General features: G+C 40.6%; 1 protein-coding gene across 7 annotated transcripts in view; it reads right to left on the bottom strand.

Annotated features, from left to right (window-relative positions):
- Positions 1 to 24,864, bottom strand: part of kcnh7 (potassium channel, voltage gated eag related subfamily H, member 7) — a 72,639-nt gene that overhangs the window by 26,245 nt on the left and 21,530 nt on the right. For 4 of the 7 annotated variants that reach the window (XM_040142287.1, XM_040142282.1, XM_040142286.1 and 1 more), the window contains 6 exons: positions 17,522 to 17,677; positions 11,210 to 11,689; positions 10,498 to 10,518; positions 9,583 to 9,606; positions 8,600 to 8,814; positions 3,399 to 3,824 (listed from right to left, as the gene is read on the bottom strand). In XM_040142287.1, coding sequence (XP_039998221.1) covers positions 3,399 to 3,824; positions 8,600 to 8,814; positions 9,583 to 9,606; positions 10,498 to 10,518; positions 11,210 to 11,689; positions 17,522 to 17,677 — 1,322 coding nt within the window. The remainder of the gene's footprint in view (positions 1 to 3,398; positions 3,825 to 8,599; positions 8,815 to 9,582; positions 9,607 to 10,497; positions 10,519 to 11,209; positions 11,690 to 17,521; positions 17,678 to 24,864) is intronic. The other 3 variants (XM_040142284.1, XM_040142283.1, XM_040142285.1) reach the window with 3 other exon arrangements.

Genomic DNA, 24,864 nt, shown 5'->3' with positions numbered 1-24,864 from the left:
TGAAGAGATATAACTGGCAATTCGTGCATGTAGTGCCATGTGAGCTCAAAAGGTCAATTTAATTTGGGGGGTGTAAAAGAGATCCAATCAAGAATAATCATTGGCAAGATCAGCTTTCTGGAACTGTTTCACTGAGAGCAAATAAAAGCCTGCCACTGTCAACTTATGTTTATGTTGATTTATTACGGAACACTGAAAGACAGTTTTCCCGTGAGTGTTCGAGATTAATGTACCAAAAATCTACATATTTAATATTAAAGTCAAGCATGCCCGAAGATGTGTGTGGTAAGGAGTGTTGGCTTAGTTAAGAGTTGTTTGTTGCACGGCTTTGTCCAGGATTAAGGGAAAAATAATATTTGAATTCTGGTTTAGAGCAAATTTTCCTGCATAATTTGCAATTACCTGAAATTTGAACACTACGTATATGTAAATGGTGGAGCTGCTAAAGTGGCTTCTGTAGGTAAATTCAGCACCACACCATTTACACTTACCAGCCTGCAGTGCTGAAATTCTACACTGAGTGAGAATCAAAAAAAGAATTTCTCAAGGGAGATTTCAACCTTCCACGTTTCTAATGAAATCAGCAAAAACAATCTTAACATATTGTCAGACTTGGTTTCCAAGCAACAATGGTGCACAAGGTTATATCTAAAAATAGTCCTTGTCTCTGCACAGATAGCTAAAATAACACACCTTAAAGACAAGAGCTAAAACTGTACACGAGCTGAAACGGGAACACACATTCTGTCACCGCACCACTCATCTAGCTGTATGAGGAGGACATACATCGTGCCATGTGCCGCTCAGCTGTCTGCTCTTTTCCCTCCACCTGCCACTCACTGCCAGCCATGGAATCCCTCACAGGAATACACACTTAATGGTGTGTTATCTGGCATTTTAGTAGATGTGTGCGTCTCCTCTACATGTTTTGGTTCTGCCTTAGTTTACAAACTAAACTATTGAAAAATTAAGCTATCAATGTAGAGTAGGTGCTGAACACGAAGTATTCCAGTGTAGGCTTATGCTGAGATTTATGCCCTTTGTTGCCCGGTTGTTATTGCACTCTCTAAACTGCTCTCTTTGAGCATTAGATAATTTGCTCAGCCATCTCCCTCAGATGTACATGAACAAAATAGTTTCTTGCAGGCAGATTGGTTAGGGACGCTGAGACCTTTTTAACTGATTTGGATTGCCAGGGGCCTCCAGTCTGGACAGAGGAGGGAAGCATATGTGACAGCTGAGCGTCAGAGATCGGTTTAGCAGTCTAAACATTTAAGAAAACAGCTCAGAAATATGACTGCCAGAGCTGTGGCCCCATGTCATGACACAGGAGTAACCAAGGAGGGACTGATTCTCTGCAGCTTTGGTATGCAACAGTGTAGACAAGAAATGTGAAAATGTTTATATTCTTGAATTTGGGTTTCTCCAAAGTAGATTCATGTACATCAGGTGTAGTAAAGCCTCACATAGCTGCTAGCATGGCTTTAGTCTCTCTAGTCTGATAGTATTAAATAAAGTTCCATAAAGTGTTTGAATTACGGTACAGTGAGATTTATTTTACTGAAAGTTTAAGACATTAATCCTTTCAGTTATCTCAAGGAAATTGAAGTGTAGAGAAAATAGGAAAGGGGAAAAGGCGGAAAAAGATAATCAGTTGATTACCTTTTGGTCTTCTAAAACCATGAATAATACTTTCAAGAATGAATGAAGAGAAATTTGCGGTTTATGTAAGTTTTGACCAAAGTATTTTTCTTTCACCACAGTTTTTTTAGCTTTTTGAACTTGTCATAACTTACAGTTGCTTCAAAAAGCATTCAGACACCTTCACTTTTTGCACACTTTACTGTGTTGTAAATTGAATCATAAATTTATATAATTTGTATTCAATCTATACAATAATCCATAATGACAAAGTGAAAACATGTTTAGAAATGTTTGCAAATTTATTAAAAATTAAAAACCGAAATCTCTCTTTACAAACATATTCAGAACCTTTGCTGTGGCAATCCTGTTTGCTTTAATTATCCTTCAGATGTTTGAAGGAGTTTATCGGAGTCCACCTGCAGCAAACTGAATTGAGTGGACATAGTTTAGAATGGCGTAAACCTGTGTATATAGCGTCCCACAATTCACACTGCATGTCAGGACAAAAACCAAGGCTTAAAGTCCAACAAACTTCCTGCAGACCTCCATGATAGAATTGTGGCGAGTTATAGATCAGGGCAAGGTTATAAAACCATTTCTAAAGCTTTGAGTGTTCCTACAGTTGGCCGTCTAGCCAAATTGAGTAATTCGGTAGAAGGGCTTTGATCAGGGAGGTGACCAAGAACCCAACGGTCACCCTAACAGAGCTTCAAAAGTCCTCTGCAGATAAGGGAGAACCTGTTGAAGGATGACCATCTCAGCAGAACCCCATCAATCAGGCCTTTATGGTAGAGTAGCTACCTTAAAAAGGTAAAACGTAACACTGCGCAGAACTCCAAAACACTACGTCTGGTGAACACCAGGTACTGCTCATCACCTGGCTAATACCATCCCTATGGTGAGGCATGGTAGTGGCAGCATCATGCTATAGAGGTGCTTCTCAGCGGCAGGGACAGGGAGACTGGTCAGAACTGATGGAAGGATGAATGCAGCCAAATACAGAGAGGTCCTTGAAGAAAACCTGCTCCTGACCTGAGACTGAGACGACAGTTCAAATTTCAGCACAACAATGACCTGATGTATACAGCCAAGAAAATGCTGGATTATCTTCAGGACATGTCTTTGACTGTCCTTGAGTGGCCCAGCCAAAGCCTAAACTTAAGCCCCATAGAGCATCTGAGGAGACCTTAAGATGGTAGTTCACAGACACTTCCCATCCAGTCTGACAGACCTTGAGAGGATCTACGAGGAAGAATGGGATAAACTGCCCAAATCCAGGGTTGAAATCTTGTAGAGGTTAACCCCAGAAGACATGACGCTGCAACTGCTGCCAAAGGGGCTTCTACAAAGTACTGAATTAAGGGTCTGTATACTTTTAGAAATGACATTTCATTTTTTGATTTTTAGTAAATTTAAAAGGCTTTCTAAAAAACATGTGTTCACTCTGTCATTATGGATTATTGAGTGTGGATTGAATTCAATTTTATCAATTTAAAATTAAATCTACAACCCAACAAAGTGTGCAAAAAGTGAAGGGGTCTGAATACTTTCTGACTGACTGTATGTGTGTGTTTCTCTGCTCCTGCGCACTAATGTTCAATTTATTCTTCGTGCTTATTTCTGTCTCCTCCTCCACTAAGAAAATTCAAATTGATGGATCGGCCAACCTCTAATTATTCTTTCATTCTCCCCAAGTCTGACTGGCTGATATAATATTGACTGATTAACTAAGTAAGTGATTACCCCCCTCTCACCTCATCTGATCCTGAGCCAAAGATGAGCAGGTCAAATGGGATGGCGGCCACCATGTCTATGAGGAACCAGCCTTTAAAATAGTGGATGGCAATCTTGGCCGGGTGGCTGACCACTTCCTCATTGGTGTTGACGTAAGTGGTCCTGAAGTTTATGAGAATGTCCACAATGAACATGATGTCCACAATCAGATCCACTACGTTTAGTGGTGAGCAGGAGTAGCCGCACTCCCGCCTCCTCTGCTCCTCAATGTCATTGAGGAGGAAGGCAGCAGAGTAGGGTGTGAAAATGGCCGTGTAGATGACCAGCAGTAGGATAAGCCAGTCCCACACTGCTTTGAAGGGGCTGTAGTGAAGGATGGTCCACTTGTCGATTCGTGGTGTCTGGAGCTTGTATTCAGGTAGAACGTCTGCACCGAGCGAAAGAACCTGAGGAAGGAGAAAGAATTTATCAATTTACTTGATGAAATTTTATCAGTGTTGGATTATTTTCAATGGTGTCAGTAATGTTTGCCATCTTTTCTGCTCTCACCCAAAAACAGTGTAATTTCATTGTGTTTGCGGCAGATTGTTTTTTTCAGCCAAGTATACTGAATCAAAGAGAAATTTAAGATTAGTTTAATTAACAATTAATAATAATTTAAAATAATAATTTATTCTGTATGTGTGTCTGAGTTGAACCAGAAAACACTGACACACACAAACACTGTTCATAGGCCTGAGAAAACAGGAAGGTTTTGAGCTTAGATTTAAATGTAGATACAGTTTTTATAGATCTAGCTCATCAGGCAGAGTAACTAAATGCACTTTTACCAGCTGCTGATCTTATTCTTGGTACAACCAGAAAGCAATTGTCTGAGGTACTGAGAGGTCTGATGGGGGTATATGAGACAGTTAAGTTCCCAGAAAAGATGCTATATCAAGCTGCACAATGGGAAATGTAGGATCCATTGTTTTCTGGGAGACCAAAGTCAGGTATCTCAGCCTCTGCTGCATCGATTTTGACCATTCCTTTAATTATAATCTGCCTCTCACAAATATGACTTTGTGAAGGTACAGTACTAAAATGGCTAATTCTCAACTCTGTGTTCAGTTAAATTCAGTAAAATGTAAATACAGTTCAATATAAGCCAACATGTAGTAGCATGTCTGTGCCTTTAAATCGTTGTGCGAACTACGTAGTAAGTAGAATTCGATTGTAGCATATGGTTAGATCGAGTAGTCAAGTAAAGGTCATGTTTGTTGATATGTGAGTAATCTGGCAGTAAGAGTTTGAACTACAGTACTACAACAGTACATACAGTATAATCCTAATGCAGTTCAACGTTATCTCCTAACTAAAAGAAAACCGTGCATGAGCAGATTACTTGAGGCATGAATTTCCCACTTTACCCAAATAAATCATTCATGTGGTAAGTGAAGGATAAACAAACGGATTCTAGTCTAATAATTTGAAATTTTTACAATGATTAAAATATTTTTCACATTATCTATTCAGCAGCTTAATGTTATTGTGCCATAAACTTTAGAAAATCCTAAGATTACAGCTACTGCTTTAGGAATGAAATCTTTTATCATGATCACTTGTGAGACAAAAATATCTTGGAAGTTGTGCATAACTTAGCAGCAGAACAGAAAAAACAGGTTCAGGTAAAAAAAAGAAATATATATATAAAAAAAAGAAATCTGCACAAAGAGTCTACGGAAAACAACAGCCTGCATAAAATTATAACAATGTTTTGCATCGTGTAATGAAGTAAAATCCTTTCCCAGCAAGCCTGGATGTCACTATCATTATCTCTGTTATTGCAGTTACCATATATACCCAAATGGCTTTTAACATCAATATTATAGCACTGTCATGGACCATTTCAGATAAGAGTCTCCATGACTTGGAGGTAATTATAGGTGCAGACTGAGGATACTTCTATTCATCTAAGTGTCTGACACTTCAATAGGATTGAATTCTCAGGTCGTGGCTCTTTCACTGCTGATTACTGTAGCCCTAAGGAGGAATGCAAAGGCAGAGAGGCAGGTAAAGTACATGAGCTGCAAGGGCAGAGAGACAATTATTGTGTGCCAGTGAGCAAGGGAATTAAACAGAAAGGATGAACCTCAAACGACTATTTTGGCATCCATCACTTATTCTATGTCCCCTTATCTCTGGCCTGGTCACCTTCATACCGCTATGATTGAGAGGAAAGGAATGGGGTATAGAAGGATGATGTATAGCTCAAGATAAGGGCTAAAGTGTTAATAACTGAACTGGTTATTAGAAACTCCTGCCCTATTTGCGATGGTGAGGGTCAAACGCTTCTACCTTCTGATCTGTAACCTTTGAAATCGATCAGAAATTAAAAGTACAGACAAAGGGAATGCGTTCTATTATTCATCGGGCTATCACTTCATTGAAAATGGGTGATTCAAATGCTTGTTTCATTAAAATCACAAGTCAATGTGTAATTGCTATTGACTTTCAAATACTTGTTTAGATTTTTATCTTATTAAAACGATTTCTGTTGGATATGCTAAGCTTCAGCTTGCATGGATACATTACTCCTCGGCTTGCTAGGAAGCCTGGAAGGAGTTGGTTGGTTGGCAGACTTAAAGTCCTGGATTTACGTGTTGTAGCCAATCTGTTTCTAAATAAAAGATCCCATCTTAATTATTTAACGTACCTACTGTAACTATGTGCACATGGAAAAAATGAATTCTCTTGTGGGATAATGCAAGGCTAGTTCTGGGTTTGGCCAATCTTCAAACAATATGCAAATGAGCATTAGCTCTCTCCCATTCTCCAGTTCTTTTTTCGTATACACTGTCTGGGCTGGGGTAATATTTATAAGAGTAGAGTTCTTTCCTGTTTCTGTGGTTAATCACGTGGCCTTCATCATTTAAAATAATGCATTTACCACTGGTGTGATTCCACGTTGAGACTCATAAGTACATGAGGAGCATGCCCTGAGAAAATGTAAGAAACAGCATGTGAGCTACAAGTCTGTTTTCTTTTGTAGTTGACCGGCTTCATGAGTGAACCCTCCATCTGCCTGTGGTAGCTGTGAGGCAGCCAAGACCAGGAGAGAGAGTGTCTGTTCAGACACCTTGATCATGGCTTCAAATAAACTCAGGAGTCCAGAGCTGGTTTCAAGACATCTGCTGTCGCTTTGTGTTCCTCACAGTCAGGTGTCTAGAGAGGTTTTTACAGACCCAAACTGTGGAAGATGGGAATAATGGAGACAATGGGGACACCTGCAATCCATCCATTGCCTATGTATCTGTTTGTTGGTATAATAATTGTTATGTTTAAAGAAAAAAAAAAAAAAGGGTGGGGGGGGTATCACTGGTAGAGCCACCAGTGAATCCACAGAAACATGTATTTGACACTGCTCTGCCGGACAACTTCCAGGTCCTCTGGAAACCAGTATGTACCCATATGTAGCAAAATTCCAATAAAACCACCTTAACAAGCCTGCCCTCTCTGCTGCTTAATAACGTTGCCTTTAATGCTAGACAGAGGTCAATGTGATGCACTGTAGTCTGCTCTGTCTCGCGTCTAAGGCCTTCACCCGAAGCTGCCTCTGAAGGGCAAACGGGTCAATTCCTGTACCCTCGATCCATTACACCATTACTGGGCAAAATGCAAAACTGAGACCTAATCAGTAGTTTGGGGCAGCCTTGGCCCACCCCTGGGAAGACGTTACGGTCCCTGTCTATTCTGTGCTGCCTCTCAGCCCTGGCAGGGGAGGTTGAGAATGACCTCTAACCCTGTCCGTAACTCTAGAAGTGTGGCCTGAGCTCTGGATGCTGTCTGGCAGCGGTAGGAGCATCCCTAATTATCTGCCAGAGATAGACGCCTCCACTGTTTTAAGTATCAGACACCTTGAGTTTCAATTAATCATCCTGAGGCTCACAGAGGGCAGTGTGTGTGTGTGTGTGTGTGTCGTCACAAATCACACTTGTTTCTTGCAAGTGTGATTTGTGATGGTAGTAATTGATATTGTGACAAACATTACTATTGAATTCCAATGTCTCTCCACTCCAGTCTGCAAAACCTCAGACAGTCAACAAATGATTGGTGGAATTAATTAATAAATATATATACATGCTCAGAACAAAGTTTTAGTGCTTTTTCTATTCTTAATTGTTTTCTGTTTTCAGCTTCAGGCAACAGCAAAGTACCCATAATACCCATGACAAAAAACTAAAATCCATCATTTAACTGTCTGTGGTTGATGGATTTTTATGCAGCACTGATATCATATGAGCAGTGTGAAGGATTGCTTTTTTAAAACAGAAATTCCCACACATAAAAAGTACACGAGGGAAGACAAATTTGTTGTTTTTTTATTGGATTTCTAACATGGATAGAACATAGTGTGATCATGACTGCGTGGCTGAAACTACCTGTTGCAGGGGTCAGCAATCAGGTTCAATCATTGAGCATTTTGAGCTTTGCTGATTGAAGATGCTCTAGAAATAGAGGCCCTTGTGTTTTCAACATGTTTTGTTTATTTACTTTATTTAAGAACAAAATTTATTTTTAATTGGTTGATTGTGTCTGAGGGCAGATTTAATTTTTCCCATTTTTAAGTGAGGGCTAACATGGTTAAAGCAGTTCATGTGTTATATGTTATATTTAATTGGCAAAAAAATTAGACAAATGTTTTGGTCAAATAGGCTAAAACCATGGAATAAAAACCATTTGAATTCATGGGGTACTTGTTTCATTTAAATAAAGTGGATTATAATATTTATTTTTGTCATCCATCTGCTAACTTTATAAGACTTCTTTTCAACACCAAACACTTACATGTTAAGGGGATATATTTGTTGGGATTTACACAAGCCTTGTTTTTACATTGTTATTCACAGTAGATTTGCAAAAAAAATCATGTAAATGTTTTGTCTGGGTGATACATATTTTTGGTAGAGGCCCTGGATTTGGCTCACTGGTCGCTATTTACCTGCCAGAAATTATTATTATTCATACTATTGTATAAAGGATTTAAAGGCTCCACCAGTACATTTTGTGCTGTACACTGCTTTAAGTTTTCATATGAACATAAAGATTCAAAACCCACAGATTTGAAAAAGTCTCAAAGGATTTTTCACAAAATCAAACTTTTCATAGATTTTTGTGAATAGGATTTTTGCACTCTAACTTTTTTTTTTTTTTTTTTTTTTTTTTACACTTAGCATCTTACCTGTGTGACCTTGTCGGTGACATTGTGTGTGCGGTCTTTAACTTTTGGCGCAATGATGGTTTTCTCAGAGGACGGAGGTGAGGGGCACTTCTTCTCATTGTTGGCCTCAGAGAAGTTGAGCGTGATGAGGGGTATCTTGTTGATGGTGCTATACCTGTTCAGGTTGGAGTCGGAGGTGGAGCCAAGCAGGCTGGATTTGATCTGGCTGAGTGGCCCTAAAAGATAAAGCGACAGAGGGAGGATGTCATCGTTAAAAGTTGCCACATCTTGTACTATGGTTGGACTATTGTTGATCTAACAGGCTTTGTGATTTGTGGACGTCAGAACAGTCTAGTGTTCACTTGATTGTTGTGACATGGGTAGTGAGTATGGAGCGGCCACTTTTGGAGTGAGTTCAACCACAACACTGAAAATACCACAGATACCGAAATACGAACTCTACACCCTCTAAGTTACCCATCTAGGATGAACAGGCATTTCAAAGTTTCTCATTAAAAGATAATGAAGAACTCTTTTGGTGGAAGAAAAGAATGACTCAATGCACAATAAAAAATGCAACTTCACACAGTTAGTCAAATCCTCTATCAGTCTGATGAAGCCTGGACATAACGAGTGTTTTCCCCTATTATACTACATTCACAGCAGCATAAACTCTGACCCTCACACTTTAATTCCCTGCCTTCTTGTGAAAGCATCCAACACTGCAACAATATGTGACAGCACAACACACTACACACATGGCCCAACGAGAGTGATAAAAAGTGAAAAAGAGAGAACTGCTGATTCAGCCATGTGAGCCAGCAGTCGAGGAGTGCACTATTTTTCCCCCCTTTCACAAAGTACAGTACAGTGATTGAGGGTCAAGGACAGAGAAACAGACAGCTGAGGATGAGAGACTGCATGCGCAGCTTCAATACATGCCATAGTAAGGAAACATCACTAAATCATAAAACATAGCGTAAAAGAAAAAGCTGAAGCCATACCCCCAGCCATCCAGGAGCGAGATACTAGCAAACCAGGAGAGAAAAGAAATAGGAAGTAAAGGGGAAAATGGAATTATGGAAGGGTGGTTGGATTGCAGGGTCAGTAGTCATGGGTACAAACAACATTACTTAAAATATCACATTATGGCATTTATCAGGAAGTAGAACACTTTGGCATCTGTGGGAGTAGATCCTTATAGATTTCAAATGTTCATGTGTGTGAACAAAACATTATTTTGGGAAATAGTCCTTTGAATCTAAATCACAATTAAAACAGCAATGCATCGCGTGTAAATAAATAAGACTTCTAGAGAAACTGAGTTTTTTTGGTCTTCAGGAAGTCAAAATATGTACTGTGAAATGCATGCAGCATAAGCACTGCTACAGTTCCATTGTATAAGGGAGAAAGACAAGGGTGCGCTAATGGAATTCAAATGGAAAAACATTCAGGTTTTTTTTCATTCACTAGTCATGGCAACAAGGAACCAGACGTTGCATGGAGGAAAACAGGTTACAGACAGTGGGAGGTATCATCTCGTGAAGCTTCATTGATTTTCTTCAATGAACAAAAGCAGGAGAGATTTAATGTGATGCTTCATGCAAGCGTGTGCAGAGGTCAGTGTTTTGTTTTGTTTTTGTTTTTTTTAACCGAGCCTTCCCCTGGGCGACTGGCTAGGGTTCGGAGGGTCATGTGCACTGAGACTTAGTCATTTAGTGCTTTGCCAGTGTTTTGAGGCTCCGGTCCAAGAACTTACAAACACACTGTCAGTCATTCACCAAGGCATTTGCATTCAACATAAACCTCAGTGATGTGGAAAGCTCATGCAGCAAGCAGCCCTTATGCAGTACACATGTATTATCCAGTAGACGTGCTAAAATTTACAACTCAAGATGCAGCAGGCTGCTGTTGGTTACCTTTGATATTGCGACCGTTGTCTGTGACGGCAGCAACACGCCATTGGAGAACAAAGAAAAAGGGGAGTGGAGATGAGAAAATAATTTCTGGTTTTCTACAATGAAAAATGGGGGCTGGCATTAAACCACCACTACTTGTTCATTGAGACCATGAACATTCATTTCAGTGAGGTATATACATTACTGTGTCAGCCGCTGGGAGCTGTTTAAATGAGGATCGTAGATAAGGGGGTGGTGGTAGATTGATTGGCCTGGAGGAAACTGGGCCCGACTGGGGCACTTCTGCCCTCAACCAAATGGGGGCAAAAGGCTAATGAGCGATTTAGATTCGAGGGAAGATCAATAGCACAGAGTATAGATGATGACTCAGCATAATACTAATTAAGAGACTCTTCAAGCCGCATCTCGTATTTTGGGACCAAAGGGAGTTTGGTAATTAATATAGCCAAATTATAGCAAATATTTGTCCTGAGTAATAAATTCTATCATACGTCCCTTACTGTAAAATACAACATTTGAGTATTGACCACAAGACAACTGTGTTTTGGCTATGGCAGCAGCTACCTGCCATGCACTGTCAAGGGCCACTTCTTTTTAATTAAAAAGAGAAACTACAACTAGAATACCTTCAAAATGGGGTAGTATGTGTTTGAAATTCCCAAAAACTGCTTTACAGCATACTTTAAAAGGTGGGGTAGCAGGAGATTCCTACCTTCACTGGCATGTCTGTCTCTGAACGCCATCTTTGAGTTGGACCCAAAGCCTTCCATGTCATGTACGGAGGAGGCTCTGCGAATACTGCACACACTCTCTCTGGAGGCGGTTGGAGTGAGGCCTGGGATTGACGGAGCGGCAATAAATGTGTCCTCCTGGCTCTGGTGTTGGGTCTGGGCAATGGCCTGGTCCTGATATATCCTGTCCCAGGGGCCTTTGGGTGACGAGTGGTCCAAAGGCCCGGACACGGGGGTGGAACAGTGGCTGGGGCCGATGAGGGCGCGGGTGTCATTAGCGTAAGAGGGACTGCAGCTCTCGCGGGTGGCAGGGAGTTGGTAGTCGTGCGTAGCCACCGAGCCGTCGCTGTGACGAGGGGAGTCCACCATGACGGCATCTGGGTCTTCCTGGGGCAGAGACTGCTTGCTGATGCCCAGGAGATGTAAGGCTGGGAAACGGAAGCGAAAGAATCTCCCTTTCCCTGACAGAGTAGAAGAGAGAGCAAATGAGAATGAGACTATGGAGTGTCACACTGAATTTACCACTGTCATATTAATCCATACTAATACCTCATCTGACAACAGTTTATGGTGACCAGTAACACTAAGTATGGCGCGCCTTCGGGCAACATATAAATTCTGAGGCAGTGGATAGCTAAGTCACTCTTATTTGCTCAGTGAGACCAAAGACAGCATAAAAACAGAGTACACGGTGGTTTTTTTAATGAGCCAGTGGGATCGACATAACCCCCACTGACCTTGTGTTGTGTTTTCATGGTGTGTTTGTACCAGAACTTGCTTGCAGTCATCAACATCCCTGCTGATATCTCCTACTTGTTTGCCAATAGCACTGAAAAGCATGCCAGTGTAGCTATCTTAAAAACGCATGCCCATTCCGCCTCAGGCATGAGTTCAATCTTCAATTTCCTTCAATTATTCATGGAGGAGGACATTTTCTGAAATGTTATAATGACAGTATTGCGTTGAGGAGTCACCCCTATAAAGGATTATGTGCAGTGATTGATAGCTCCTGGAGAGATGAAGGAGAATGCAACAGTGACAGTGATATTTAGGGTGCTGCTGTCATTAGAGTAGGAAATTGTGAGGGCAGGTTATGCAGGAAAGGGTGAAGAAAAATGACAATATAGTTACATTTAGTAACTTTAAAACATTTAAAACGAACGCTACGCTACATACACACAGCACACACCCACGCAGACACACCATTCACAAACAGACACTTTTAGTGTCATCTAACAATATCTGCAAACATGTCATGAGAGAGACAGTCATGTTCACAGGATTTCACATATGGACCGCAAACCATGGCCTGCATGTTGTGAATCATTTAGTTGCCTGAACATATGCCATACATATCAGAATGCTGTCTTGGTCCTCGAAAACAAGTCTTACTGCCATGAGGCACAGTGAAAACCAAATCCCTGTAATGGATGAGCAAACTTGAATTTATGGAACAACCTCCTCGTACCACATGCTTATGTCCCCGTCAAGCAAACTACAGCATATTGTATTTGACAAACCATGTTCAAGTCCAATGTCTGCAAAAAGTGCTGCAGCTATGGATGTTAAATAGAAAATAGAATTAATGTTTAAGGTTTGGCAGGGAGCAGCATGCATCTTTATCTTGCTCATTGCCCCTTCTATTAGGATGAGTGTGACACAATGAAGAGAGAAAGAAGCTAATATTAGACAAAATGCTCTGTGTCTGTTTGGGTCAGTGTAGTATGTTTAAATAAAATCTCTAGCCAGATGCTGATGATGCCGGAAATTATAATTTACATTTAATTGATGATTCAGAGCAGGATCTGACGCTACGGCTCAAATCTAAAGTTCTGTATGTCTAAACAAGTCACTTATCTAATGAAAGTAAGTTATACTTGTGTTCTTGTTTCTGCAAAAGAATCACGACCAAAGTTCTGTTTCACCTGAGCTCGCTGCTATGAGGCTGATAAGACTGCTGATCAAAACTATCACCTGAACCATCATTCTGAGGCTGATCCTAAACCAGCAAACTCAATTTGTATGCCAAAGAGCACATCACACAGAACCCTGTTTAGTGGGCAATGTCAAATATTTTCCCCTCCCAAAACAAAATTGTTCCCTCATGCACCACTGCAATATTACAATACTGATATTTTTAACAATTGATCAAGCAGCATTACACATTTCCGACAGCTTGATTTAAACACTTGCCTTGACTGGTAAAAAGACACCTTAACAAAATAATGAATGGTAGCTCATGAGCATTCACATGCTCTGAGCTCTGTGTCTAGAGCTATAAATATACACACAGTATAGTCTATAAATCTTTTAATTAGCTCATAATTCAGTCATGCTTTCATGGTGCCTGAGAACACTGTATGTAGCTATATTTAATTTTGATAGTGAAAGGGTTGAACCTTTGAGTGCTCTTACTGGGTTGTGTGTCTGTACTGTACACGTGTGTGTGTGTGTGTTCCCTCTCACTCACCTCACCCTCTCCAAACCCTCTCATTCTTTCCCTGCAAAAACTCACCAGCAGCTTTACACCACCAATGGACGCACAGTGGCTATTGTTGCTATGATACCAGATAGTAATATTTGCATTGAATATTAATTGGGCCCTCAGATCCCCATGTTGGGGAGTGAAATGTCTTCCTGTAATGTAAGCATGATTCAGATGTCAGGGGAGAGGTAGAAAGAGAACAATAAACCTTCATCCTTTGGTAAAAGCAGGACAAAAAACAGCTTGGTGTCCTTTTGTTTGTCTCCTTACTCTTGTGATTTAAGCTGATGTTAAATGAACTAACTGATTTGCATGCAGCTTTCTTTTACCTTTAGGAGTATTTACCTGGGCTCCCAGTTCTCCTATTACTCACCAGTTCTAGAAAGTTGCATGGATAATTCTGCTGTGTCCCCACATTACCCTGCAATTATTTGCATAGAGACAAAATTAAAGCATGATTGCAATGAACCGAGTTAATAGTAGTTAGACTGTTGTTTTTATTTTTTTTATTGCATTTTTCTTTCATTAAGATAGTTGCAGGCTGAGTGTGACAGTAAACATGGGGGAGAAAGAGAGGGCAATAATGTGCGATAATAGTCCCTGGCTAGAATCGAACTGGCAACAACAATATTCTGCACCCTAGGCTGTATTTAAGTGTGTTGTTCAATTCTCTTCATCCTCACCAATGAAAGATAAAATGCATCTGCACACTGCGGTCTTGTTCCCACTTCTTTTCTTTTATGTTTCTTGAGTGACAACTTTTCAACCACAAATGGTCGTTTTGACATTCTCGTGCGAGTACTTTTTTCACATCTTTCATGTGCATAAAATTGGTAAGGAGCAGAGACAAACACAAAGCTTTTTTTTTTTTTGGTTTGACAGCGAAACGCATTTGAAGGTTTTATTTGTCTTCAATAGTAGTTACAGAAACTAATAGTGCAATATGATGGGGAAACGGTTGCTGAGCTGAAAATCAGGTTCATTTATTTTGTTTAGTTCTTATCTTGATATTAAAGACAAATGTCTTATAACCATGCAACTGAGTTTTTCATAAAAGCCTCTTTTTAAGGCAAACCCTTTGTTTGGTCCACACCAGAGTTTGTGTTCTGATCAGCATAAAAAAAAACAAACAAAAAAAAAAACACATCACCAGACTGACTTTGAACTGTTTCAATCATGTTATGTGTGGACACAGATCACTATTTTGGTGGGAAACATTAAACATTTTGATCTTTTCAATATCAGATGTGAGTTGTCGTCAAACACTGAGACACTGGCCCAGTGTACCGACCACATGCTAATGTGTGCCACTATCCGCCTTTAGTATGTGGCACATTCTGCCCCTTTACCGATGCGCAGGTTGACTGTCTGATGCCTACGAAGTGTTCTACTTCTACCCTGCAACAATAATAATTAAGGATGTCCCAATCAAGTTTCTTTTGACCCCGATCCTGATCACATTAAAATAACAGTTTAACTACATTCGGCTCAGCTTTTCCGAGCTACCTGATCCATAGTGAGGGTCCTTGTTCAACTATGAAGTCGTTAACTGATATGATATGGAAGAAAGATTAACTGGGAGAATGCAACTCCTGAAACTGAAGTTATGAGATCCGCTAGATATAAGATGTGTCACTCTGTTGGAGTTGTTGGAACTACAAAAACATGCAGTCCTCTTGCAATTGTACAGCGTTGTTAGAGTGGTGATTCTTTTACCTCTCAAATGATTCTGAGTACAGGCGCATGATTGCAGAGAGCACACCAACCAGACAACAGCATAGTTTAATGTTGGCCTGCCATGAGGTTAATCACGGAATCTGTTGCTGACAACTTTTGTCATTTTAAACCAGTGAAAGTGTCAGTCACTACCGGCTAAATGAGAAGCTGCTACCAGAACGTTTTGTGCATTGTATTTAGCTTATAAAAAAAAGAGAGGAGGGATGCAGGATTCAATAACAGGCTCATTAGCATCAGCCCTTAGCAAATCTGTGTAATTTGTCTATCCGGTTGTCAAACCTCGGTCACTCACCTGTGTGCTTAAAAATATTCTCATTCGCCACACTCACCAATTTTCACTCGTTTATGCACCCAAATGCTCACACTGTCATAAAGAACAGCAGTGCTGTGACACTTATACACTGAGGTGGACAAACACAGTATAGTACAGATAAGACAGCACCGGGCTTACTTTAACCGATACTGATCTATTAGAATATCCCCGGATCTGCTCCGATACCGATCTTAAGGGTCAGAACATCCCTAATAATAAAATACATGAATCGCTATGCATATCCTGGTGTTTTTCTGAAAACAGTAAAGCATTTCAACACTGCTTTATGGAGGTCCTAGTTGAGACCCATAAATTAAATGCCTGCAAAAGTGATCCAGTTCAGCCACATCAAAGCAAAATGGGAGAATCCTGGCAGGTTCCAGAATGGATGAGTTGTCGCTGAGTGACAAAAGCAAATCGATAACGGCACCTAATGCATGGCTGCTCATTCCCCAGAAGGAGTCGAGATAATGCAGCACATGGATCATCAAAATTGCTCCATCTACACGCAGCTGCTCCTGCACATACTGTAGAGCTATTCCTTACAATAGTAACACTGTAGGTTCCACTGAGTTAAATTTACATCTGTAGCAGTTTCTTCATCTTTGATGTTCTCTTACGTTATGCAGAATTATTCATAATGTGTGACCTCTGTTCATCTGCTAGTAGAAAGTGCAGTACTAGGTTTCTAGAATTAGCTGAGGGAGGGCTGTGATGAAATGAGGCCAAGAAAAATGCTGATTCTCGCCGGTAATCCCTGCGATGGCAGAGGTTGTGTGTAGGCAGAGAGAGAGAGAGAGAGAGAGAGAGAGAGAGATGGTGTCCAGCACTGGGACTCAACCTCGTAAACAAATCTAGACCTCACCACCAGATTTGCAGGGACTCCCGCTTAGATATTCAGACAGGCACGAATAGGCTTTAATTCATAGAGTCCTGCTCCATCAGGGGATTGCCCCTGTGCTCAGGCTGAGCAATTAGCTCCCTTAAAAAAATGAAAGAGGCGGGCTTTGTCAGTGACATGTAAACGCCTGCACAAACACACACACACAAATTGAATTGCGAACATGGTTTCGTAAGAGTCCATAGTGAACACAGACACACACAGAGACAACACTCACTTATACACTCAACACACACAGCTCCCAACACTTTTCACCACACCCCCCATGAGGCAACAGCCTGTTAAGGGCCTCATCCAATTACAGTCATCTGGAGGTGACCTCTGGTCCTCCTTGCTCCTGCTTTAGATGTCACAGACAAAAAAAATGGAGAAAGAGAGAGTCAATGAAGAGACAGAAAGGATCAAGAGCATGTTCAAGAAGACCGCTGGGGAATGGCATTATACACTATTACACCGACAGCTCTGGGAAGCGGAGTGCTCCCCAGCACTGCTCCAGTAGTTCATCAGGCCATCTTGGCAGGCTATGAGCTATAATTGGGCCAGACCTTTGAGATGATCGCAGGCTAACACATCAGTGTCTGCTAAACGCTGGTGTCAACATGCCAACGGAGCTGTCTCGCAGAAAATCCCCGAAGCTGTACTCATGATTACCGCTGCAAGGAAGAGTGAATGCTCAAGCTGGAGATGGCTGCAAGTTACGTCTGGGTTTATGCATTTTGCTACAAGGGCAAGATACTAAAGAAATTTAGTAGTAAGAGCAAATGCAGCCAGGATTAGCGTATACAAGCTGCCACCAAATGTCATGTTATCTTGCACCACATCATTCTCTACCGGCTCCTTTTCTGTCTTTTACTCACGCTGGTCTGCTTTGGAAGGTGAGGTGTGATTGAGTCTCTCCAGTGAGTCACTGCTGCCTTCGTCCAGGATGTAATCGAAGTTAAGGATGAACATCATGACCACACCCTCTTCGTTCTTCACTGGGATGATATGGGTAGCGCAGAGGAAGTTTGACCCTAAGCAGGAGGAAATTTAATCACGGTTAGATTTGGGTAATGAACGTTATGTTTTCTGTTTGATTGACTTGGTAAGTGACACACGGCAATTAGTTATAAAATCCTGAAATTATGAGCCCCATCAATCTTAAAAGGCAAGCACCCCTGATTTAAAATTCATAACCTTTCTGTCCTAACCTGATTAAGGCTCAAAGTAACATAACAGCTTTTCAGATACAGTACCGTTTGACCCTGGAGATTTCCATTAACACTTTTTGAGATTCAAACATCTCATTCTAGATAAAGTTGTGTGTGTGGAAAAGCCTAGCAGAGAAATGGTGGGTGAAAAGGTCAAGAGATCCACTGTGAGAAAAGCCTCTGCAGCTGAATGATTTCATGTATCTAGACATGCCCCGAGACTTTCCTGACTGTCCTGCTCCTGTGGGTATGGTGTAGTTCAGAACAGTAAAATACAGTGAAAACGTACATTCACCTCAAGTTAATATTAATGTATTATACAATTACTTCAACAGTGTATCTGTTTTAAAGACGTCCAAATTCAGTAGTATGTACCACACATGACAATGCACCCACAATACACATCAACCATAAATGTTTCTCAAGTCTTATCATTCTCAAAATTTCTTCTCTGACCGTTCTCAGCCTCTGCAGTGGGAGGTAAATTGAATGCAACCCTGCTCGCTGCTAACGCCTCATGTCTAAATGTTCCAAATTAATCAAACAGCAGACAAGAGATTAACAGAGAAGAAATAAAGAAAGTGCACGGTTTATATACCATGTCTGGTCTTAGCTACAAATAAAATATTACCACAGAGAGAGAAAGAAAAGACAGTTGATGAGATATCTAAATGAGCCTTTACTGATAAGTTTAGGATTGAATAGTCATATCACTAGTTGCCAGCACTGGCAAAGTGGAATGTACAGAGGCTATGACCAGGATTACTATTGTAGAAAATGAAATGCATATTAAGTTTTAAATAATGAACATGGACATCTCTGGAAGATGCTCTCTCTCACATCAGGCTTTAAGTCCTGCTGTCACCACGAGGCTATTTATAGTTCACCCAGCAGGCACCCAGCCTACAGCGTTTCTTTTCTGAGAGAACACAGACACAGTCACACTGTTTCATAAACACACACTCAACTGCAATTCTGACTCCACTCACAAATGCTTGTGTACTTGCAAATATTCCCACGTATGCATACACTTGCGCACAAATAATGTATCATACACATACCTACAAAAAAAAAAAGAAAAAAAAAAAAAGAACAATGGCAAAGTGCAGAGCTTTGGTCATTTTCTCATATCAGGCTCTAGAATCCTATTGTGCAGCAAAATAACAAGCCAAATGCTTCGCCAGACTGGGGTTTGATTTATATATTGGGGAGCTCTGATTCCGCTGGGCTAAGCAGTATGCTGCCCCTAATAGTACATCAGTGTCACCATGATTGGATGGAGCCATCAATTTCAGTCGGGGAGAGAGGGAAGGGTATGTGTGTGTTTGTGTGTTTGTGTGTGTGTCTGTGTGTGTGTGTGGTGGGGGGGTCAATATCACGCCTCCTCTGCCTTTAGTGACAATATGCAAAAGAGGCCCACAGTCCAAGTGGAGGGGTCTTGCTTTCATGGTTTTCAAGAATTGTCTGAACGTACGGTGGTTAGGGAGGATACATATTGTATGCAGCAAAGACAGTCCATAGGGCCATGAATATCAGGAGGACTGTGGATTTAAAAAGAACAGTAAAAAGGGAAGAAAATTTGGATGAATTTATTTACTTGCTTACAGAATAAAATATTTACCTCTAATTTAGTTTAAATTTTTTTGAATTCTCTCACAAATGAAATTAGATCATCTTTATTCTGCTGCAGATATCTGTCACTTTAAGGAAAACTAAATATACATTTCAAGTTAGTTAAGTTTAAACACTCAATGCAAAATGAATAAACAAATTAAGATGGCCCCTTTTTTGCAGTGTATCCAACATTATACAGCAACATCAGGGGCCATTTCCCCCTGTAGTGACGCGAGCAGGTTCTGTGCACACAGAAAAAAAGTTTAGCTAAAGAGAGGCTAAACTCTTTGAATGTCTCCCCTGTGGTTACATCTCATTCCTGTGTGTGTGGGGTCAAATAAACAAACACGCAACACAAGAGAACTTGCACGTACACACTGCCTCACCCTAGCATGCACATTCACATTTATCATTCATAAAAACAAAATGTGCACAACCATAGGTCCAATACGCAACATAAATTCATACACACACGCTACAGAATGCTTAGTGTAACCTTTGCATGCCTCAGGAGGGGACGTAACCTCAGCTTTGTAAACAATCTGTATTATGTGTGTGTGCACGCGCGTGTGGGCACGCAAATGCGGCCTCTAAAAATAAGCCACTTGGAATCCATAGGCATTTATAATTCATAGGAGCTAAGTATTATGTTCTAGAGAGCATAATAGTTGGATTTGTTTAGGCAATATAAGAGAGGAGGCTGGATAGTTCTCTCTGTGTGTGCGTGTGCGTGTGTGTGTGTGTGTGTGTGAAGGACACAACGAGAGAGACGGGGATGGGGGTACTCAGCTCAGCTCGAAATAGATACATTCCTAAAATTAGTGTATGTGGATACATTCATTATATTTTCCATTTGGCTTATTACTGTTATTGAGTATCTGTTTGTTCATCATAAGGTTAATCGATGTTTTGTTTGTGTGTGTGCTGCTTTTTTCATCTCACATTTGTTTACGTTGTGTCAAACACTTGCAGCAATGGCTAAAACCCATTAATGCAAATAAATTTGAATTTGAAAGAGAGAGGGGAAGGTAGGGAGAAGTGCATGTGAGTCTCAACCATATAAGGATGAGAGGGCATTGTGCTTGGTGTGTGTGCGTTTACGTCATGCATAGATGTGCGTGAAGAGGGGCAGAGTTAAAGTGGGCTGTTCAGCACCATATGTAGAATTTGACAACATAGGGATGACAAGAGACCGAGTGCCAGTTTGTGTCAGTAAATGTGTGTGGGTTCTTTGTATTACAAGCCTACACTTTGACTTTGTATGTCTGTCTATTTGAGTTTGAAATCTGCAATCTGCAGAGTGTGTTCATTTCATTTTTCGTTACTCTAAAAGACATACATAAGCGTGTGATGAGGCACAACAGGAGGAAGCCAATTCAAAGTACAATCAATCTGTTAATATGATTTATTTTCCCTTTTCCTCTCTTTCCCCTCCATTTCCCTTTATCACTTACTTCTTTTCACTCACTATCTGCCTCTGTCACTCTCTGACTTTTTTTTCTCCAAGTTCTTATCACTCTCTTCCTCATTCCCTGTTATTAAATCCACCCTAGTCCTCATTTGTTTTCTGTTGCTGTAGAGATTATTCTTTTTCCCTTCAGCCTCACTGAGCCTGCTCTCTCTTTCTTCCTATCTGTGTATGTCTCGCTCCCTGAGAAATTAGATAGCTGCCCAGGTTCTCTGCAGGAAGGCCACCTGACGTGTTATAAGTGGACAGATCAAACAGATCCCCAGTGCTGCTGCTGATGCAAATTTGTGCCTGTCTGCCTGCACATCCTGCCTGAGCGGAGGGTCAAAGACAAAAATACACACACACACACACACACACACACACACACACACACACACACACGCAAACAGAAATAACATTTACATTTCTCAGTTGCACACTGGCATAGAGACAGACATGCACACAAGCACGCACCCACAAACACTAATGAGGTTCACAGATCTCAGTTCAGCACACTCTGAAGCAGCCACAGACAGATTCTGGCTCACGCACGCACGCGCACGCACACACACACACACACACACACACACACACACACACACACACACACAGTCGCTCTCACACAGCCTGCCAGCAGCATTAATTAGCAGAATGTTCTCTGTCCAACTAAATCTAATAAGCAGGCGATGGAGCTGGTTTACTGGGTGCAGTGTAATGGGGGACCATCTTTGAAAGGCACTAAACAACTTTAATCAAAGCATCTCTGACCTGAATATTTATAGGAAGCTGCAGAGCAAAACACAGTTAAGCATCCTAATATGACACATCAGGTGTCTTCTTTAGAAATACATTTAGAAAAAAAAAAAAAAAAGAAAATACCTCTTCTGTCTTTAAAAAGAAAATGAAAAAACAGCATGATGGATGGATGGACTAAAACAGAAAAAGAAACACTCTTCTTTTCTGGTCTCTAATCCTGTGAAAATGGCAGACAGAGGAAAATGCTGACTTGCGGTTCGTGAGAGAAGCAAGAATCTTAAACTCTGGCAAGGTGAAAGTCAGTTTCTAAGACGGTGGTTCATAAGAACAAGGTCAAGCTGCAGACATTGGGGACAGCAAAGCTACAGACCGGCAGAGGGCGAAAAATACTCTCCACTGACCGGGATGACCGTCAACTCATTCGAATCTCACTCAGCAACCGCGGGATGACATCAAGTGACCTACAAAAAGAATGGCAAATGGCAGCTGGGGTGAAGTGCACGGTGAGAACAGTTCGAAGGAAATGTAGGTCCTAGGGGCAGGGCTCAATTCATGTAAAACTAGAAAAAAGCCTTTCATCAATGAGAAGCAAAGAAGAGCCAGGCTGAGGTTTGCAAAAGACCATAAGAATTGGACTATAGGAGGACTGGAGTAAGGTCATCTTCTCTGATGAGTCCAATTTTCAGCTTTGCCCAACACCTGGTCGTCTAATGGTTAGACGGAGACCTGTAGAGGCCTACAAGCCACAGTGCCTTGCACCCACTGTGAAATTTGGTGGAGGATCGGTGATGATCTGGGAGTGCTTCAGCAAGGCTGGAATCGGGCAGATGCGTCTTTGTGAAGGACGCATGAATCAAGCCACGTACAAGGTTATCCTGGAAGAAAACTTGCTTCCTTCTGCTCTGACAATGTTCCCCAACTCTGAGGATTGGGTTTTCCAGCAGGACCATGCTCCATGCCACACAGCTAGGTCAATCAAGGTTTGGATGAAGGACCACCAGATCGAGACCCTGTCATGGCCAGCCCAATCTCCAGACTTGAACCCCATTGAAAACCTCTGGAATGTGATCAAGAGGAAGATGGATGGTCACAAGCCATCAAACAAAGCTGCGCTGCTTGAATTTTTCCACCAAGAGCGGCATAAAGTCACCCAACAGCAATGGGAAAGACTTGGTGGAGAGCATCCCAATACGCATGAAAGCTGTGATTGAAAATCAGGGTTATCCCACCTAATATTGATTTCTGAACTCTTCCTTAGTTAAAACATTAGTATTGTGTTGTTTAAAAAAGAATATGAACTTGTTTTCTTTGCATTATTTGAGGTCTGAAAACACTGAATCTTTTTTGTTATTTTGAACATTTGTCATTTTCTGCAAATAAATGCTCTAAAGGACCATATTTTTATTTGGAATTTGGGAGAAATTTTGTTCATTTTACTCAAACACATAACTATAAACAGTAAAATCTGAGAAACTGATAATTTTGCAGTGGTCTCATATATATATATATTATATAAAAATATAAATATATATATATATATATATATATATATATATATATATATATATATATATATTATATAAAAATATAAATAAATACAAACAAACAGGCTGATAAGCCTTCTGTGCTGCTAGTGTATTGTTGCACTAACCTGGTGTGTCAAAGTCAAGCCTCCAGCCTGAGGGGAAACATGGGTCTTATCAATTTAAACATTTTCCACTCGGCTTCATTTCCTCACTAACGCGGTGCATCCTACCTGGATTAATAGGGCTACCTGGTAATCTGTTGCTACACAGATGGCTCGGCAGGATGACAGCACAGTGTGGTACCAAGTGCATACACAGAATATGCCAAATCACAGCAAGCTGAAGGGTTCTTTAATGTTTTCTGACCAAAGCAGCATTGTTTAGTGTCATCTCTTTTCAACACCGGACTACTCTGGTACCCTGGGGATTCAGTTTTAACTCTGATGAATCAAAAGTTTAAAAAAGGCAGGTCTTAATAGACAATGTCACCTCCACGCCAGTTGGTTTTGGACTTCTTGTCTCTCCAATAAACTACTTGGATGACTCGTTCCAACGAAAGACATTAGTCATGGAATAAACACAATTATCTGTGCAGACAGATGGAAAATTGTGGCTACTCATCCAAAACATACTGGAAAAAGGTTGATACTCTGCATAAGAAACACAATGCAGGTCACTTTTTATACGTAAGATTTCTTTTGGCTTATTTGACCTTGAAGTTTGGACTGACAGCAGCACCAGTGTTGGAACTGAGGACAAAGTTCAGATAAAGGACGGACAGTATTACATTGCACTGATAAACCACTGACCAACTGTTCCCTCAGAGTTGTGTCTTCATTAAACTGAGGTATCCAATACACCCCACACACACACACACACACACACACACACGAAAATACCTCCATGTTCACCTCGGTTGACTTATCCTGTGCCTCTTGCACCTCCCCGTAATTTTCTTAAAGTTATACTGTATTAATTACAATATCAAGGTTATGTTTGTTCGGTCTCTTTTTAAGCTTGAGGGCTCACTTCTCTGTGGTAAAGATGATGCACGCCCCTCACATTCCCTTCTTACTTTCATTTCATTCTACTGAATTAATCGTTAAGCAGTGATGCGTTTTAGTTTTTCTCCATTTTATATGGAGATGAGGTAGAGGTGAAAAACTTAGCTGATGTTCAAAATTATTGTTATTTATTTCTTTTAATTTTCACTAAGGGCATAAAGGTCCTGCCGACCTGTTTTTGGCTGCTGTATCTAAGTTTAAAAAATAAAATAAAATGATTAAAGACAATTCTCCTCATGGTAGATTTTAGAATTCGATATCTGGAAAGAGCACAAATTTGACTAAAAACACTTGAGTATATGTTCCTGAAACCCCTGTTTTTTCATTTGGAAACAAGGTAAGGGTTTTGCCATTCTGTTTTGTCACTTGGTCACTGGAATAACAAGATGATGGAGACAACAGAATACCTTATCAGTTTGTAAATTAGCTGCCAGCAGTATTCAAATCCTCTAAATAAAAGTAACGGTACCACAATATAAAACTGCTTTGTTACAAGTAAAATTTCTGCATTTAAAATTCTACTTGGGTAAAAGTGCATAAATATTACAACAGCAAAATGTACTCAGATTAGAGATGCAACAATTAGTCAGTTAATTGATT

This window comes from Xiphias gladius, chromosome 13, assembly GCF_016859285.1.
Source record: "Xiphias gladius isolate SHS-SW01 ecotype Sanya breed wild chromosome 13, ASM1685928v1, whole genome shotgun sequence".
Classification (NCBI taxonomy): Eukaryota; Metazoa; Chordata; class Actinopteri; order Istiophoriformes; family Xiphiidae; genus Xiphias; species Xiphias gladius.
This window is presented reverse-complemented; position numbering and strand designations above follow the sequence as displayed.